Raw genomic sequence first — 17,119 nt, 5'->3', positions numbered from 1 at the left:
AACAACTCCATGATTGTCCTGATTTTTACGTGTGTACACAGTGAGAAATAGCATGGATGCTGGAAGACAACAGGCAATCAAGCTAAGACATGACACAATGTATTTACAAAGTTCTCTCCCAAATGACAGAAATCATAAAGACTACATTAACATCAGGATTTTGTCATCTTGCTAGCAACTATCTAAGAAATAACAATTATTTTTAGAGCTATGAATGCTTTGATTTCCTGATACGTAGCACAGCAGCAGTAATGCATCATTACAGCACTGTGCCCAAGCTAACCAGCTTTGATCACACTTTTAGGGTCAAGCAACTATCTATCTCATACAGTATTGCTCTTATTCTGTAAGTTTTTGGCTTGGTAGTTGAGAGATCTCTACCCTCCTGCTGTGTGCAGTCAGGAAGATATGCCCTCAGTATCTCTTTACATTCGCTTTCTGGTCAGCAATTTCTGAACATAAAGGTGCTTAGCCCTGCCTTGTTAATCCAAAAATATACCATTTTTAGTTGTTTTTAATACTTCAAACACATTTTAAAAATTCCAAAACAATGTTGTGACAAACTCACAAACTGTGCCCTAATCATTTATGACAGTTTACCTAGTTATTGGCTTGTTTATTTTATGAATGTATTTGTGTTTATTGTATGAGTGTATTGGGTTTATAAAAATAATTTTCTTACTTCACAAAAAATTATATGCAAGTCATCTTTAAAAAGTAACATAATCAACAGTGACACACAAAGTGGTGTTTATGGGACAAAGTTATCATAATGTTACTAACTATCAGTCACTGAGGAGGAACGAATGGTAAACTGCAACACAGAAAAACAAAACATCAGGCAGAAATAAACTTTCTTGTTCCTTCATGTTTGTCACAGCAAGTAACAGTCAACACCAGTTAACCCTTTTGCAGATATATAAAGTTTTATGGCAGTTTGTCATCCAATAGCTTCAGCATTCAATAGTTTCAGCAGGAACAAAATTAGGCTCAGTGTTTTTCCCAAGTGGTTTTATTTACTGTTTAAGGGCAAGGTAGGTTAGGAGAGATGTGGCTAAGCTTTGGGCAAAAGGGTTTCTTTTCAGCTTTAATGTTGAGATGTTGGTTTCCTTTTATTGTTTGTGCAGTCTTCAGAATCAGAAAGCCTTAAGAGTGACAGCACAGCGGGAGACTGAAATCTAAGCTGCAATTCCAGGTAGCTTCAAGATGTAGCTGGAATTTAGGGTTCCTGCTGGGATGTCACATACAAAGGATTTTTTTATACTTTTCACGGTCTTCAATTGAGGACTGTATAAATATCGAGCAGGAAATAGATGACTTAAAAATGAGACGCTATCTTTAATTCTCTTATTTGCAGAAATAAATATATAATGCCTAGAAACTGAATTCTTAGGGATACATCCTCAGGCATTTAACTTCCCATTCATTTTGACAGGTTTTAGGCATCTGAAGTCCTTTCAGGATGTAGGTCTTAACCTCAATTATGCTTTTAATTCCAAGCACCATAAGGAAGTCCAGAAATATTTAGAAACAAAGAAAAAGAGTGGTGAAGTTCACCTTTAGCTGTAGTTGTTCATCATCCTCCTATCTACACCAGCTGAAGAAAAGTCTAGAAGTCAGATTTTAATCAATAACTTTTTACACATCCAGAATGTTTAAGCTACAAGAAGAACTTTCTAAAAAGTCCCTAAAAACTGGTAAATAATGGATAAAGATTTAGGAAAAAAGTGCCTATAAGACAGACGGGCCAGGAAGCATGAATAATAGAGATAGTGATAACATTATGTCCCTAATCATTTGACCTGAAATCGTGATTGTGAAAGGTGGTAGTTTGCCTGTACAGCAATAATCGCAAAAGTGATTGGAATTGCTTGTAAAAACTTTACTCAGCACCAGGTGGTGCTATTCTGCTTTTTTTAAAAATCTTGTGAGCTACTAAAATATTTACATTTTTAAAAGAATAACCTCTGATTAAAACTAAATCAGTGAGAAAAGTATCTGTTTTCTCAAGCTGTAAGTCAGTTGTGAGTGCTTTCAGTGTTATGCATTTATATATTTAAGAAGCAGAGGATTCTCAGCACACCGGATATGAAAACTTAAAAAGTCTTTAGCTTTTAAAATAATCCTACTTACCTCATGATTAAACTAGTTATATAAATTGTTTAATCCATAAAAATTCTACATATGCTTTTTTGAGAGTCTCACACAAAAAAGAAAATTCAGCTTAATCCAAAAGCGGTGGTTCTGAGATGGCACATACAATGTATGCATATTTGCTTGTACATTTTTAAATGACATACAGGCTGTCTAATCAACGTTCCATAACTTTCCTTTCCTTCAGAGTTAAATAAGATTAACACACAATCTCAACTTTGCTATTACATGAATATATGACAGATTGTTTTTTGCCGTGGGTTACTTCCAATGATTTTGACATATACTGCATTGCCAGCCCCAAATATTAATTAGCATCAGTCAAATCATTAGCCATTAGATTTCTTTTTAATTATGACATCTGCAAATAATAAAATTATGGTTTTGCCTTCTTACTTAGTACCAAAAAAGTTGAATTTTCACATTCTACTTTGAAACCACTAGGATTAGGTATAGCAACAATTTTCTTCAAAATAAAATTAAATTTTCACATGTCTCTGGAAGCTGGACTTGGAAAATTTGCTTATTTTTGTAAAAACAAAAAAAAATTAAGAACAAACATTCAAGTAATGTTTTTGCACACAAAACCATAATGCAACAACATCATGCCGCTTGCCTTGGATGAGACAGGCAAACAGGCCTACTTGCTGCTTGAAGGAAGAAAAAAGATGGACGGAGTGAGCCTGCTGAACACAAAAGTCTTTGCTTCCAGAAACTCAGACAAGTCCAGGAGGTGGGGATAAGAGGGAGAGAGATCCTTAAAATAAATTCTAGAAAGTAAATCTGGGATCAAAGTTCAAGGATTTTTTTTTATTATTTAGCAAGTTTGCCAGATATTCTTATACTTTGCCCAGATGTTCATATAAAACATAAGTTGCCCCTTTTTATGGTTCTCATCTATGTCTCAGAAGACCAGATGGTCACAAACTGTATTTATAGACAAATTTACAAGAACTTTATCAGCTTCAGTTTAACAAAACTAATTATGTTTTATCAGTCTTTGCAATATAACAATAATCTAATAATTTTTAAGATAGCTTTTTCAATTAGTTTAGACTCCTCATTCGTACAAAAAACTGTGTTAGAGGAAGTAATAAGAATCCAGCAAATTATTTTAAAAGCCATGAAGCAGCCACATGTTGCCACCCTATTCCCACTACTCTGCAAACTGAAAAGTCTTTGCAGAGGGGAACTGATAGATTGATATGAAATGAGTGACATCTTCCTATGCTGCTCTTCAGTTTATCACTTACTCCTTGGACTAATGGTTTACTCGTGGACTATTAATTCTTATTTCCAGGGGTTCTCATGTTGCTGGCTTCACCAGTTTGTCAAAAGCATTGCCTTTGTGGCTGGTTTTGAAGAGATCCCAGAATTACAGGAAATTTGTTTGACAAATAAACTGGATTTTCAATCTTGCTGGTGGAAGGCTGAACTGAAGGCAGACATGGCAACTGCACACAGTGTTTAGTGCCCCTGCACTCTGAGAAGGACAGATCATTAAACTCAGCACAGCAGAGCTAAACCTTCTGCTCTCTGCAGTGCAGTGCTGATACAAGTGAGTTAAAAGGTTAACTCACTTGTTAAAAGGTTAGAAGGTTTCAAGTGAGTTACAAGCTTTACAAGTGAGTTAAAAGGACAACTTGGGAAACGCAGCTTTCTCGAGACAGACAGAAAAGAAGGAGCTATTCTTTAAGTGATGCAATGACACCAAAATCTCTGTGTGTTTTTTTTAATATGTATCTAGCCTCAGTTAGAATAAAAAGCAAATCCAGAGGTGGATGTCCATATTTGACCCTGGCAGAAATGAAAAGTATAGTATTGCCTCTACCTCCTATAATCTTGACAGCTGGTTGTGGAACGGAGGCAGGACCTGGAAAAATCTCCTTGGCAAAAATAACCTACCAACCCCACCCCTCAATCTTTTAAACACGGCAACAGACAGGCAGTAGCAGCCTGAGTATGTATCTTCTGGTGAGTGAGAGCCTATCCTGTTACCTGAGAACAAATATCCACTCCACAAAATTGCCATCGCTATCCACTATTAATCAGCAGAAGATCGAGTAATACTAGAAACAAACCACTCTAGGCTTGAAGAATGTTTCTACACAGAAGGGCAGAATTTATGCATATTCATTATTTATGGGTCATGATTCTGAAGGACGATATTCACTAATGCAAATCACTGCTTTTTACTAATCTTTGCAGTTATTCTTAAGTTTCTACGACAGTGGAAGCATATTTGTTAATGAACCCACTTACCAGAAAAGGCAATATAACACAACACAGGACAATCCAGTGCTAACTGATCAGTTTCCTTTATGGGTTTTCATCCTTTGTGGTAATGTAGATCCCCTGCTTGCCCACTACATCCAAAGATAAACAATCTCCTATTTAAAAGTCAAAGGTAAACTACACATGACCCAGTCAGATGGAAAAAAAAATCCTTAGGCTATCAAATCTCTGTGTTTTCAGATGAGTAGAAAATGTGGTCTCTGGTTCATCGTTCCTGGATCCCTTCAGTTACCATAGCTTAATGCAATAGATATGTGAACTTGACACTCAGCTGCCACAGTTTATAGCTTGGCATAACAAAATAAATGGAAGTAGATGAGGGCTTAAGTTAATATGCTGGATTATGAATTGCAGCTGGTAAAATGCATTCTCAGTGCCTGTTCTGCTGCCTCTGTTACAGGAGTAGTTTCATAAGCAAAGAGGTGAGGAAGGATAGAATAGCCAGGAAAGTAACCTTGTGCTCAAACAACAATTTGCCATAGCCCTTAGTCTGGGAACTGGGTACAGTAAGGTACAGTCTCCCTTACTCATAGGCATAATCGAGCAGAAAAAAATAGCTTTTTCTATGAATTTATCACCAGGACAAAAAATGTTACAGGCAAAAATGATCTAAAAGAGTCAAATCCTCCAAATCCTCCCTGCTCGGCACTCCTAATTTCCATTAAATTCTTACAATCTTGTCACAACTTTTGTCTTATCCAGATGGAGTCACAGTCAACCCACTTTCCTTCAAGCCTCATACTTAACCCATCCTGGGTTTGCAGCCAACAATAGACCACAGTTGGCTACTGCCAGGATATTGGACTAGGAAGCATGTGTTGCCTCAAAAGCAGGGGACTGATTAATAATTATTTAATATTTTCCCCTCCAAATTCAGTGGAAGGAATGGAGTCTCTTCCGAAAGATTTCAACTATCCCCAGAGTGCTAACATCTCATGGCTAATGATATAAATGACAAATCATAGATACGAAGTAATGATGACCTGATTTCCATCTTGTGCACCAATGAAAGCAGGTTAGTCTTTGATCCGTAGGCACACTAAAACTTACTAGCCAAGTCAAGGAAGTCAAAGGTCTTTGAATATAGCAAAAATAGCTTTACTACCTCTTTTAGTCTTTTCCAAAAGGAGATTATGATTCAAAAACTTCTGAGCCTGTCAGCATAGGAAATAGTTTCATAATCAAGAGCCTAACAACTGTTTCTTTAAGAAAAAAACACACTACAATCTCAGAAAGAGATCTCTCTCATAAGCATAGCATCACAATACTTTGCTATTTCTTTTTTTTTCTATCAGAAGCACCAGAATTGCTGTTTAACAAAGCAGAAGGGCTTTCGTAAGGCAGTTCAACTGGCAGTAAAAGGACCACAAATGGAAGGGGAGCCCAGGCATACTACTATTATTTTGTATGCAGGGTGCCTGTTAAAATTCTTTTTTGTTGTCATTGCTCTGGTTTTAACCTGGTTAAATTTCCTCCTTCCACAATCCCTAATCATTTTGTTTCTCTGCATTGCAGAACTTTTTAATCTTTCTCCAGTTGCATGTATTTCATTGGATTCAGGAAATATGCTGTAATGCCATGTTCTCTATATGTAGTTAGAGTTAAGTACAAGAGCTGACAGACTTCAAATGGAATGGTGACCTTCTTTTTTCTGTGACCTATTGTAGACATGCTAAAATCTTGCAGAAAATACAATGAAATGGCACTTTGTATTTTAGTGAAACTTCAATCTGTAAGACTCAACTAAAATAATTCTTGTAAATGTCAAAGGCTGGGGGATTTGCAGAAGTTGTGTTAGAGGATTAGTCCTAGCTCAGAATTCTCTCTTTAACTTAAATGTATGTGCATCTAAGGTAAGATAAATATATTCAGGAAAAAAAATACATGGCTCTGAAAGTATCCACTGTATCACTTCTGAACTTCTGCTCCTCTTTCATTTTCCAGTTGTGTCATCCATAAATATTGAGCCTAGGCACACCAATTGTGGTAAAAGTTGTAATTCATATCTAGAAAAACATTCTATTTGATTTTAAAATTAGTAATTTTGCCTGTTTATCAGCAGCATGGTGCTGTTGGATCTGTCATTTCATAAGCTACACAAAACCTAAGTCACCTTTTTTAATTTTGGCATGTTTTGAGGCTCTCTTTATTTATAATTACATGTTCTAGTTTTGCTGAGTTGTAAGCAATTCTAATAAAGATCTTCACAATTGATTTTAAGCCCACGTAAAAGTACAATATTAGTAGACGATGATGTTATCCTTAAGCTCAGCATTAGGTCAGTAGTTGTAAGAAACACAAAAAATGTTTTCCGTGAGAAGGAACCCAGGGACAAAGAAAAGCTGACAAGCATCTTGGAAAGGCCTTCTGGCAATGCAGTGTGATTTTGATGGTAATGTTTGGGGTTTTTGTTGTTTTCTACCAGTAAATGCCAGCCCTAGAAGTGGGTTTTGTGTTGTCCTAAACGAATTGGGAAAACACACCCTTGTTGTGTACAAAATTAAACATCTCCACTCCCTCAGGGAATAAAAATAATACCAAGAGTGAAAAAAATATAGCAAAGTAAATCTCTGCAGCTTTGTGCTCTGCTGCTGTTACATAATGCTGTTCTGAAAATCACATTGTACAGGACTGATGGGAATCTAGTGGTCCAGATAAGCTGTGGAAGTCCCAGATCTACATGAAATTCTAGCCTAAAATTTATAGCCTCAGTATGCATATGTAGGGACTTTTGCCTCTCATTTGCTTGAGGAAAATACACACAGTGCTAGCAGCTCTGGCTCCTGATCATGCTGCTGTCAGATGCTGAGCTGCCAAAGGCTGATTACGTCCAATAGGAATTACAAAATATTTTTTGATTAATCAGTGCTACCTTAAGCATCATCAGCTAATCTTTGCCTTTTTTTTTCAATTCAGCATGTAGAAAAGAGTGAACACACAGTTTAAAATGACCTGCACTGTCTAGAAGGTCTGCACTTCACCTGCTGTGAAGACACTAGAACTATGAACAGGAGGAAAAATTCTAACCTTGCCATCTGATCCATACTTCCAAGAACATTTGTATATTAAATATTCTAAGCTTCAGGTCACACATTGCCCACTGGTGCAGTCACCTAGAAACATGGATTGTGCCTAAGTGGTTTCTTAGCGTGATGGGGACACAACCACCATGGAATTTCCCTCAGCTTTCTGAAATCAAGACGTGGGTATTGCAAGTTCTTTCAAATGAACAGGGATGTGAATCTATGAAAGTGGCATGATCCATATCTTCGCCATTTTTACTTCTCACCCATGAATTGCCATCATTTATGTTCCCTGCTGCCTTTTGCAAAGCGATCAGTTTTCTCTCATGTTTAGAATTTTTCAAGATGTGGTCATCTCCTCCCTATTTTCTTCTAGAGGTGATTTAAGATCAATAGCTAATAAGGTCTTGCAATCAGTTATTAAAAACATCAGTTTTAGTTTCTCTCAGTTATTGTGATGAGATAATTATAGCAATACAACAATGAAGTTGTTTCCCAGAAAGACCATTAAGAGGAGGGCCATTAGCATGATACAGAATGGACAATAAACCGGAAGCCTTTGAATATTTTAGCACCCAACTCCATGGGATGTTGACCACTACATGGAGTAAAAGCTTCAGCTTTCTTGAAGACTTTGGCTTGAGTAGACAGTAGCAACAGCCCAGTCTGGAGACGGTGAATGCAGAATCACCATGAGTCTGTGGCTGGGATTCTCACCAAGTAGTGTGACTGTAAAATTTACGTATCTTACCGTTTTCTGCTTTTTAAAATTTTGCTTGCTTTCTTTCTTTGATACCAGCTAGAAATTTTAAGAGAAGGACATTCTCCTCTGAACTCTACTACCATCAAAAATGTGGGAACCACCATCATCCACTGAGGTGAGCAACAGCAGCAGCAGTACTATCTCTAGGGCTATGACCATAAAACCTTTGTCATGATCTTCAGCACCAGGGCTATGGTGCTAGGGAAGCTGAAGGTAGACCAGGATTTTGGGTCTAAGTAACAGTGGCTGGAGGAGTTTGGGAGGTACAGTATCAAAATAAGCATAATGCTTCCACAGTGGGCACTGCATACTGTGTCACAATATACTGTGTCAGAATTTTGCAGATGGGAAACCAGTAGGGAGTCCTGTAACTCAGTAATCACTGAAAGCGCTTGTAATTACTGTTTTGTGAAAGAGGGAAACAAAGACTGGATTAGATTTTGTGGGAGTGATAACTTTTCATATTAATACTTAAGGAAATAGAATCAACTGGGCAATTCCGTTCTTTTAACCAACAGGAAAATACGTGGGGAAAAACTGTTTTCTCACGTAATGGGAGCTGGGAAAAAAATCTACGGATGCAGTTAGGAATTACTTTACCGCGTTTACGTGAAACTTGTGTTTTCAGGGTTTGCTAGTTCCTGAGGGAAACAACACCGTGCCGCAGCGTACGGCAGCCCGCCTCGGCGGCCGGCAAGAGGTCTGGGACAGACCCCCGGCGGGAGCAGGCGGGAGCAGGCGGGAGCAGACCACCGTCTCTTCAGGGCCAGTGCCGCTATCTCCCCGGCGCACGCTGCGGTTCTCAGCTGCGTGGGACGCGTTTCCCCCGTGCGCCGCGGCGTGGCGCCGGCGGGCTCTAGGACCGCGCGGGAGGCGCGGCGGAGGCGGGCGGGTTGAAGGGCTCCCACCTGCCCGCGGCCGCCCGCAGTCCCCGGTGCCGCGGGGCAGGCGGCGGCGGGGCGGGCGATGAAGGGGCCGCGGGCGCCCGCGATGTTCGGGGCGGGCAGGTACAGCATTCCGCGGCCCGTCACCAGGAACCTGGAGGACCTGGACTCGGTGCAGAGCGTCCTGCTGCACAGGTCAGTGGCAGGGACGGGGAGGCGGCTCCTGCACCGGCCCGCCGCCGGCTTCGCGGCGGGGGGCGGCTGGAGTTGGCTTCCCCGGCTCGGGAGGCGCTGGCGCCCCTCGCTTTCCGACCGCTTCCCCTGGGAGAAGAGCGGCCGGCTGAGAAGCGCCCCGGCCCCTCCGCGCAGGAGGAGGTCGCCGCAGCCCAGCGAGGACCGGCCGGCAGCGCCCCGGACGGGGGGCCGGCAGCGAGGCCCGCGGGGCAGTGGCGAGCCCCCGCTTCTGCGGAGAGGCTCCCCGCGGCAGCCTTTTGTTGCCGAGGCAGGAAGTGAGAAGGGCCGTGTCCCTGCCTCCCCTCACCTTCCCCGGGCGGCGGTGGGGCGCGGGCAGGGGGCGGCCGCGGGCGGCGGGAGCTGGGGCTGCCCCGGTGCCCACGGGGAGGGAAAGGGCGGCTGCCCGCGGGTTTCTCTCCCTCCTTGAGAAGCGGTGGACCTGCAGGTGAGGGCAGCTCCCCGAATGCACTTCTGAAGGGTGACCCGCGGGCTGTGCAGGACTGCGTGGGAGCCCAGGGGCTGCGTCTGGGTTTCTTACACGTGTAAGGAAACGGGTTGACAGAGGGAAACTCTGTTGCATCAATTCCATAAGCGTTTTGAACCCTTCCTTAAGAGAAGGAAAACAAAAATACCTTAACTCGCACACAAATCCAAGATGGGCACTCCTTAAGCGGCTGTGCAGAAGGCACACCGCACGAGAAGCAGCAGCTTTTTCCCCTGCTGTCACCATCCCTAACGCGCAGTTCTCTACAGTATTCCCCCTCAGAGAAATCTCGACAATAAGATCTTGCCCAACAGGCCAGTGCAGGACTTTCAAAGCCACCCTCAATGCCCATTTTCTTTGCGCTAGCTGAGAGCCGCTTAAACTTTACAAGGAAAACACCATCCCATTCAGCAGCATCCAAGGAAAGCTCATCCAGTTGTTCTATAAAGTGCCCATTTCCTAACGGCTACGTTGATTTATTTCCTACTGCAAAGAAAAAGCGCGCTTTGTCTCAGTGCCAACTCCAAACAGCTCTTGCTATGGAAACTAACAACTAATTATTAACTCAGCTTCTCTCTGGCTCAAAGCATCAAACTGAATTAGTCGCTTAAAAGCCATTCCTGTGAACTCTGAGGATGAAAACACTGAGTACAGCAAGGAGGGCACGCTGGAATCAGCCTGTTCCTGCATTGCACTCTGAAGCCGCTTTATAAGTAATAAATGTGTCCGTATGCTAACAGGGGACCCTTTGGTATCTGACACCCTGTGCATGCATTTGCCAGTGACTTAACAGAAAACGTTGCATTTCAGAGTTGGATTGAAAACATGCTACCCCATGGTATTGCTTATATTAGTATACTTTCAGTGTAAGAAGGTACTATTCATACTTCAAACATTTGCATGTTGACTGACTGCAAATAATGGTTTTCTTTCATGCTTGACATGCCTGCTATGCATAGCAGGTGATCCTAAAAAAAAGCCTCTCGATTTAAAGTGAAGTAAAAACAGTAGGAAAAATCTTATTTGGAATTACAGCTGCTTTTCATGGTAGAGGGAACTCTTAACTCTGGAAGATTGTTTTCCAAAAGCATTAGATGGGTTGGAACTAGTCTTCCCAAATTCTTCATGGCTGTCTTCCTTTGTTATGTTGTTCTTCTAAAATACTTTCTGTGATCCAGTTGCATAGAGGGAAGTTGATACAGAAAGCTTAAAAAGTCAGAAAGAACAGTCTATTTTATTTATTGAGCACTGAAGTGTTTTCTCACAAAATCTCTGTTCCTTTGGTCACAAAGGTAGCCTTCATTCTCTATTTAGTCTGTTTATTTGTAAATATTCCAATTAAATTGACAGTCCAGTATCACTATTCAACTCATGCCACTTTGCTATGGATGGTCTCTATGCAACAATGTCAGAAAAGCTGTGAACAGAAGACTTTTTTGTAACCGCAATCTTATTCATGTAGTTTTATGTAAACCTTGTAATCACAAAATCTTATTTATTAAGAAATCCCTGTGAAATGTGCCTTTTGTCTCTTAAGAAAGACTTTGGCAGGGTAGGGGAAAGCTGTATTCTTGTCATTAATCTTTAAAAAAGAATAACTTATTTCTGTCTCATTTTTGCTGATGCTGCACACTGGAGGAATAAAAAATCAATAGGAATCAATAGCTGAAAAGTCTGTAATGTCACTCTTTAGCAATCCAGATTTTCTGTTAGTTTTTCTTCAGATGCTTGAGTAAAGCAGGAGTTAGCAGCAAGAAACAGAACTGTTAAACAAAGATGAAACTGTTTTCTTCTTAGTTTTCTCTGCTTGTAACATATCATGTTATATCTGTAATATATCATGTTATGTCTGTCCAAGTGTTGATAGAGCCTTCCTGGAAATATTATCTGATTTGAAAACAAGCAGAAAGGAAAAAATTAAACAATAAGAAGACACTTAGGCCTTCTTATTTATCAATAATGAAGAGCTATAATTTGAAGTATGGAAGGGGAGGGAGCAAGCAAAGGGACGCTTAAAATGCTGTTGATACACATAGTCAGTGTAAGAAAGGCAGATTCAGCTGTAGTCCAGGTGTATCCAGTGAGATTTGTCACACAGTATTACTATGGCCTGTTTATACTGCCCACGCTGTACAAAAGAGCCAGAAAGCTGGCAAATCCAATCGTTAGAGAATTCTCCCAATTTGGAGCACTGTTCAGGTAGCACAGAGACAGCACTGCAGTCTGTGCTCTTCCTCGCCCGTGCTGGCATTTAGCAGGGGGAATGACCCTGAAGAAGGGGAGATCGCTGAAAAATTAGGCATCTGATATAACTCCTGGATAGTGCATTGGCACGTCTTGGGCATAAAGTGGGTACTTGTAAATATCAGGTAGCATTTACTCGTAGCAGAGGGAGCGTTAGTTTCCCCCAGTATACGAGAGGCATAACACTGTCCCAGTTCTCAGCCTGGTGTTGAGAAGAGCTTAACTACATCCATGATTTGGGCCTAACACGCCTGCTGAATGTGAATCAGTAAAATCAATCTGGCATATCATCAGTGAATCATGGGTCCTGGTAAAATTGTGAAGATCAGGCCTGACTATACAAAACCAAACACGACAAGCTAGAGTAGTCATAAACACTAGTCCTAAATTTCCCTGTGCTCTTCCATCTAGCTGCTAGGAAAGACTGTAACTCCAGCTTCATTTCTTCATCATCAGGTTGAAAAAATCAGCTGTCAGTATGTAACAGTGAAAAAATGTTAGTAGTTTAAATTGGGCAGTGGTTGGAGTAGGGGTTCATAAGCATCCATGCAACAGAACTAAAAAATAGAGCTATGCCCTAGTTATTTTCCTCCCTTATTAGAAAGGACCAGTATATCTCTTTGGTGTGTCCAATACACTGTTCTCTTTTTAACTACGATCTACTGCTGAATATAAATGTGGATCAAGGTAGACTGTTATTTTTAAAGCACAATAGCTTTTGAAGCAGGTTAAGCCAAAAAAGTAACAAGGAACTCTTGTTCTGAAATGAATTTCCACACATGGATTTAGTTCCTTGCAGGAACAGCTAATCAGAACAACCTTAAGGCAAAAGAGAGTGCTTCTTACTTATCCACTTTTAAATGCTCATTAACCAGTTGTCCGGTAAGGGTGAGCAGTAGCACTGATGCCAATGATGCCCTGTGGCAAATTTTTACCATCTGCTTGTTAACAACAGCAACCTAGCACAGGCTTATGGGTTCCTTAGTGAGAAGCATCAGCCCAGCTACTTGGACTAAGTCTAAGGGATCTGCAGGAAACAAATTATTTCAAGTCTTTTTCTAATATTTATGCACAAGAAATAAGAGGTTTTCCTCTCAAGAGAGATTGTGTGGGAAAATCTGTGTCTTCACTAAAATAAAATCCTGCTGTGTGAGATACATTAGGTCTTGCCATCTTTAATTGTTCCTACAGCAGCAAAAATTCCACGTTCATTTCAGAAAAATACTTAGGTGACTCCCAACTACCCCTCTCAGCAGACCAAATCTTCCATCATCCTTTCCTTCATGATATGGTTATCCCTATAAAATAGCAAGTAGTGTAAGACTGCTGTGTCCTTTTTAGAGAGCCTGTATTTCTCACTTATTGGGCAAACAACTGGAAACAATTAACTAACTCTTGAACTCAGTGAAATTTAACATAACTAACACAGGGCCATCTGGCATAGACTATCAATTCTCTACAGAAACACTTCGGTGTGCTGTTCAGTGTGTTAAAAGTGCTTGCAAACATAAGCAGAATTAGGGAGGGCGGGACAGTGTATCTCACCTACCTCTATTAAAATTCTAACTCCTGCTGTATTCCTCTTAGAAAATCATAACTCATCAGGCTCTGTGGGAAATGCTGTTTATGCAGACTATTTTGTTTTCACAAAGTAAATTGTTTGGGAAGTGGGGTACTTCTAAAATATTTTTTTCCACCTGTTCTTCTGGAAGCGATAGGAAGAATGAAAGTTGGTGCATATCTTGCATTCTGACAATTAGAAACAACCAAAGATCTGATTTTTTTTTTTTTTTAAATTATCTACCATGCATGGATTATATACTTTGTGTGAAGTGGTTTTTGCCGGCTCAGATAGGAAAATAACGTTAAATTATCTACCATATCCTGTCCTAACCTGAATGAAACCATATTAGAACACTTTTTTTTTTCTTTAGGTAGGGAATGTTTCCGTCTCCTCCTTTGGATAGGTTTATAGTCTTAAAATCCATGCAACAGTGATTTATCTGTAAAATCAGGTCTTGTACAGGCACTTCAGAATGGCCACAAAATTTAATATAGGTATCTTCAACTACTCCAGTTGAAGCCTTAATCACATGTCTGTTAATTCAGTTGAAATCACACTTACTAATGAACACTTCCCTAAAACAGTTTCAAGCACAGGGATTTTAGACCAGAATTCTGACTCCTACATAGTGCTCCAGCACTATAAAACCTCACTGCTGAAGCTGTGCAAATATCCCACTGAGCAGAGATTAAATCCAATGCATAAAAAATGTTTCAACAATTATTCTCCATCCCTTTCCTTATTCACCATGCATGTCCTGACAGGTTTACTGACATAGCTACACAGCAAGTTGTCTGCAGGGTTGCCATGGGTCTTGTTTTTCATGGGTGTGAAAAATTTAAGTCCTGAAAACCGAGTAGGTTTTTTTTTCTTGCTGTCTTGACTGTGCATGATTTTGCATTTGTAGAGTGCATTGACTGCTTTGAGGTGCCAAATCATCTAGCTTGTTTGGGGCTGTGTCACATGCTTGCCTCTCCTCCCTAACCTAACTGCTCTCCTGACTAACCTAAAGAGAAGTTACCTTAGTTTCTCACCACTCTTTAAATGATTATAATGGAGCATAACGTAAAGCACAGAAGTATTCCACTGCTAACCATTTGACTTGATTAAAATTACTATTTACCTCATGTTTGCTTCTCCAAATCAGTTTTTGATTATAAGCAATGCTTTGAGGCTCACCCCAGGACTATGAGTTTCATTAATAGTCTCTTTTATGGGACTGTTGCTGAGACCTTGACATCAGACCGCTAAATAAATAGTCTGTTCTCCATTATGTGTTCCATATTGACCCACTGAAAGACTTTCAAGGGACTAGTGGGACTCAGCTGTTTGCTTTGAGGAAGTAAACGGCGAGGCTGGGCACTTTGAAATGTTTGTCATTATTCTCGCCAGCCCAAGGAGGCAGGTGAGCGGGCCTTTCTGCCAGATGCCGCACTAAAACTACAATTTACCTCCTCCCGAGGCGGGCAGCGGTGCGTGCCGTAATTACTGCTTATCAAAGCCTGGTGCTCGAAGGCCGGCTGGCGGGCGCGGGGCTGTCCGCGGGCGCGGGGCTCACAGGCAGCGCCGCGACCGTTAACGCTCGGCGCGCGGCGGCCCGGGGCCGGACGCGCCTTCAGGCTTCCCCCCGTCTCCATGGCGCCGGGCCGGGGCCGCCAATGGGAAGGGCAGGGCGCGGGTCACGTGCCCGCCCGGCGCGCTGGGGTGCGGGTGTCATGGCGTCCGGGGGGGACGGCGGGAGTGGGCGCGGAGCTGCCGAGGGGATGGAGCCGTCGAGGGGAGAAGGCGATGAGCTTGCGGGCACCGGCGGCGGCAGCGAGAGCGGCTCCTGCGCCACCTCGCTCTCCGCGAGCTCCGAGTAAGGGCGGGGCGGGGGAGGGCGAGCCGCCGTGCCCCTGAGGCGGGGGCCGGGGTGGGCCGGCGGCTTTCCCCGCGCGGGTGGCGGCCCCGGGCCCTCTCGGCACGCTGCCCCTCCGCAGCGGAGCCCGCCGAGGGGGCGGTCGGTGGGCCGCGACCCAGCGGGAGCCCCCGCGCGGCGCGCTGCCGGCCCCCGTTAGCGTTTGTGGTGCAATGCCGTTTTTACTAGCAGAGAACGCGTTTTGCTTCTTGAGGCTGCGTTTCTCGGGCAGAACCCTGAAGGTAACGTGGCGAGCGGCAGCGTTAGCTGAGCCAGCGGGCAGTCCTTGGGCTGATCCCTGTGTCCCGGCTGGACACCGCCTGAGAAAGAGAAGGGAAAGAGGGGCTTGGCTCATCTGTTACACAGGCTTTAGCACTGGAGATGCAGTCGTCCTGTTTTAGTGGCCTGTCTTTTGGGAAGTGGTAGGTGAGGAGACAACTCTGTAATACCAATACATATTTTAAAGTCATCTATACAGCCACTGGGGTTTTCTTTTCTTTTTTTAATTCATATAAAAAATTTATTCTCCATCTGTTCCCTGCATTAAAGCAACTCTGCTTGACAGTTCAAATGTGTATGTCAAGGCGTAATTTGGCATGTTATTTTCATTACGTAATGCAGCACAGAAGAAAAAGAAGATTTAAGTGGGAAAGGTTTGAAGTGTGTTTCAGTATACTTTGTTTTGTAGTTGTCCCATACCTCTGGCTCAGTGAGAGACAAAGCTGCTGGATGTACACCTACCCTATTTTGTTCTGATGTTTATAAGCCAGAACTCAACTGTAACACATTTCTGCCTGAAGCCATTCTTTTTTTTCTCTTTTGTGTGTTTGGGTTTTTTTCTTTTCCAATTCTTTCATCTAAAAGGCCTATTCACTGGTGTTCTTTATGTGTGTTCAGGGGATAAAGCCACATTCCACAGTTTTTGACATGGTACGCTGTATGTGTAATACTGTTGGATAAACTGAAATGCATCTTTTTTATCACTGTATCAACAGAATTGTGAAGCTTTAACTTTGGGTCCAAATAGTTTCTTGTGTTGAACCTTCTGAGTACAGAAACAAGAGGAGGTTAAGATATGACTTGTAATGCAAAGGGACGGAGAAAGAGAGTACAGTTTTGCAAAGTAACAGGTACAAAGATAGGTCTGTTAGCTATTTTAAGATAATGGCATTCGTTTCTCTATAGATGATCTGTATGTGGTTTTATAATCAGCCATATTTCATTAAATTAAAGAAAGAAAAACCTTGGGAGTGGTTTTCTGAATTCAAAGTTACTGACTTCCAGAATGAACTTCTGATAGTTGAAACTGTGCTGCTTGACACTACAGCTAATGAGGACAAACGAAGACACCCCAAGGAACATTCGCGTGAAGGTAGAAATAGGGGTGATATGAGTGCTTCTTTATCAGAGCCCTATGATTGTGTGCAAGGCCCATTTTCAGACAGAGCTGTGAAGTGAACGCTTACGTATGCCATTGTGAAAGTAGTGTGTCGGGGTTGGTTTTTTTTTATAGTTTTGTCTATTTTAACAGTTTAACATTTGCTGTTACTTCCAGCAATTGTGATGGATCAGAACCC

At 41.9% G+C, this 17,119-nt stretch overlaps 1 protein-coding gene across 5 annotated transcripts in view; it reads left to right on the top strand.

Moving 5' to 3' along the window:
- Window positions 1-9,197: 9,197 nt before the first annotated feature.
- INTU (inturned planar cell polarity protein) overlaps window positions 9,198-17,119 on the top strand; it is a 57,097-nt gene continuing 49,175 nt past the window's right edge. For 4 of the 5 annotated variants that reach the window (XM_072862435.1, XM_072862434.1, XM_072862431.1 and 1 more), the window contains exon 1: window positions 15,343-15,503. In XM_072862435.1, the coding sequence (XP_072718536.1) occupies window positions 15,361-15,503 (143 nt within the window). In that variant the 5' untranslated portion in view covers window positions 15,343-15,360. Of the gene's footprint in view, window positions 9,315-15,342; window positions 15,504-17,119 lie in introns of those variants that run through there. The other variant, XM_072862432.1, reaches the window with a different exon arrangement.

The sequence above is a fragment of the Ciconia boyciana genome, chromosome 5, assembly GCF_034638445.1.
Source record: "Ciconia boyciana chromosome 5, ASM3463844v1, whole genome shotgun sequence".
In the NCBI taxonomy this organism is placed as follows: domain Eukaryota; kingdom Metazoa; phylum Chordata; class Aves; order Ciconiiformes; family Ciconiidae; genus Ciconia; species Ciconia boyciana.
Note: the sequence above shows the minus strand (reverse complement) of the source record. Positions and strands in the feature narration are given on the sequence as shown.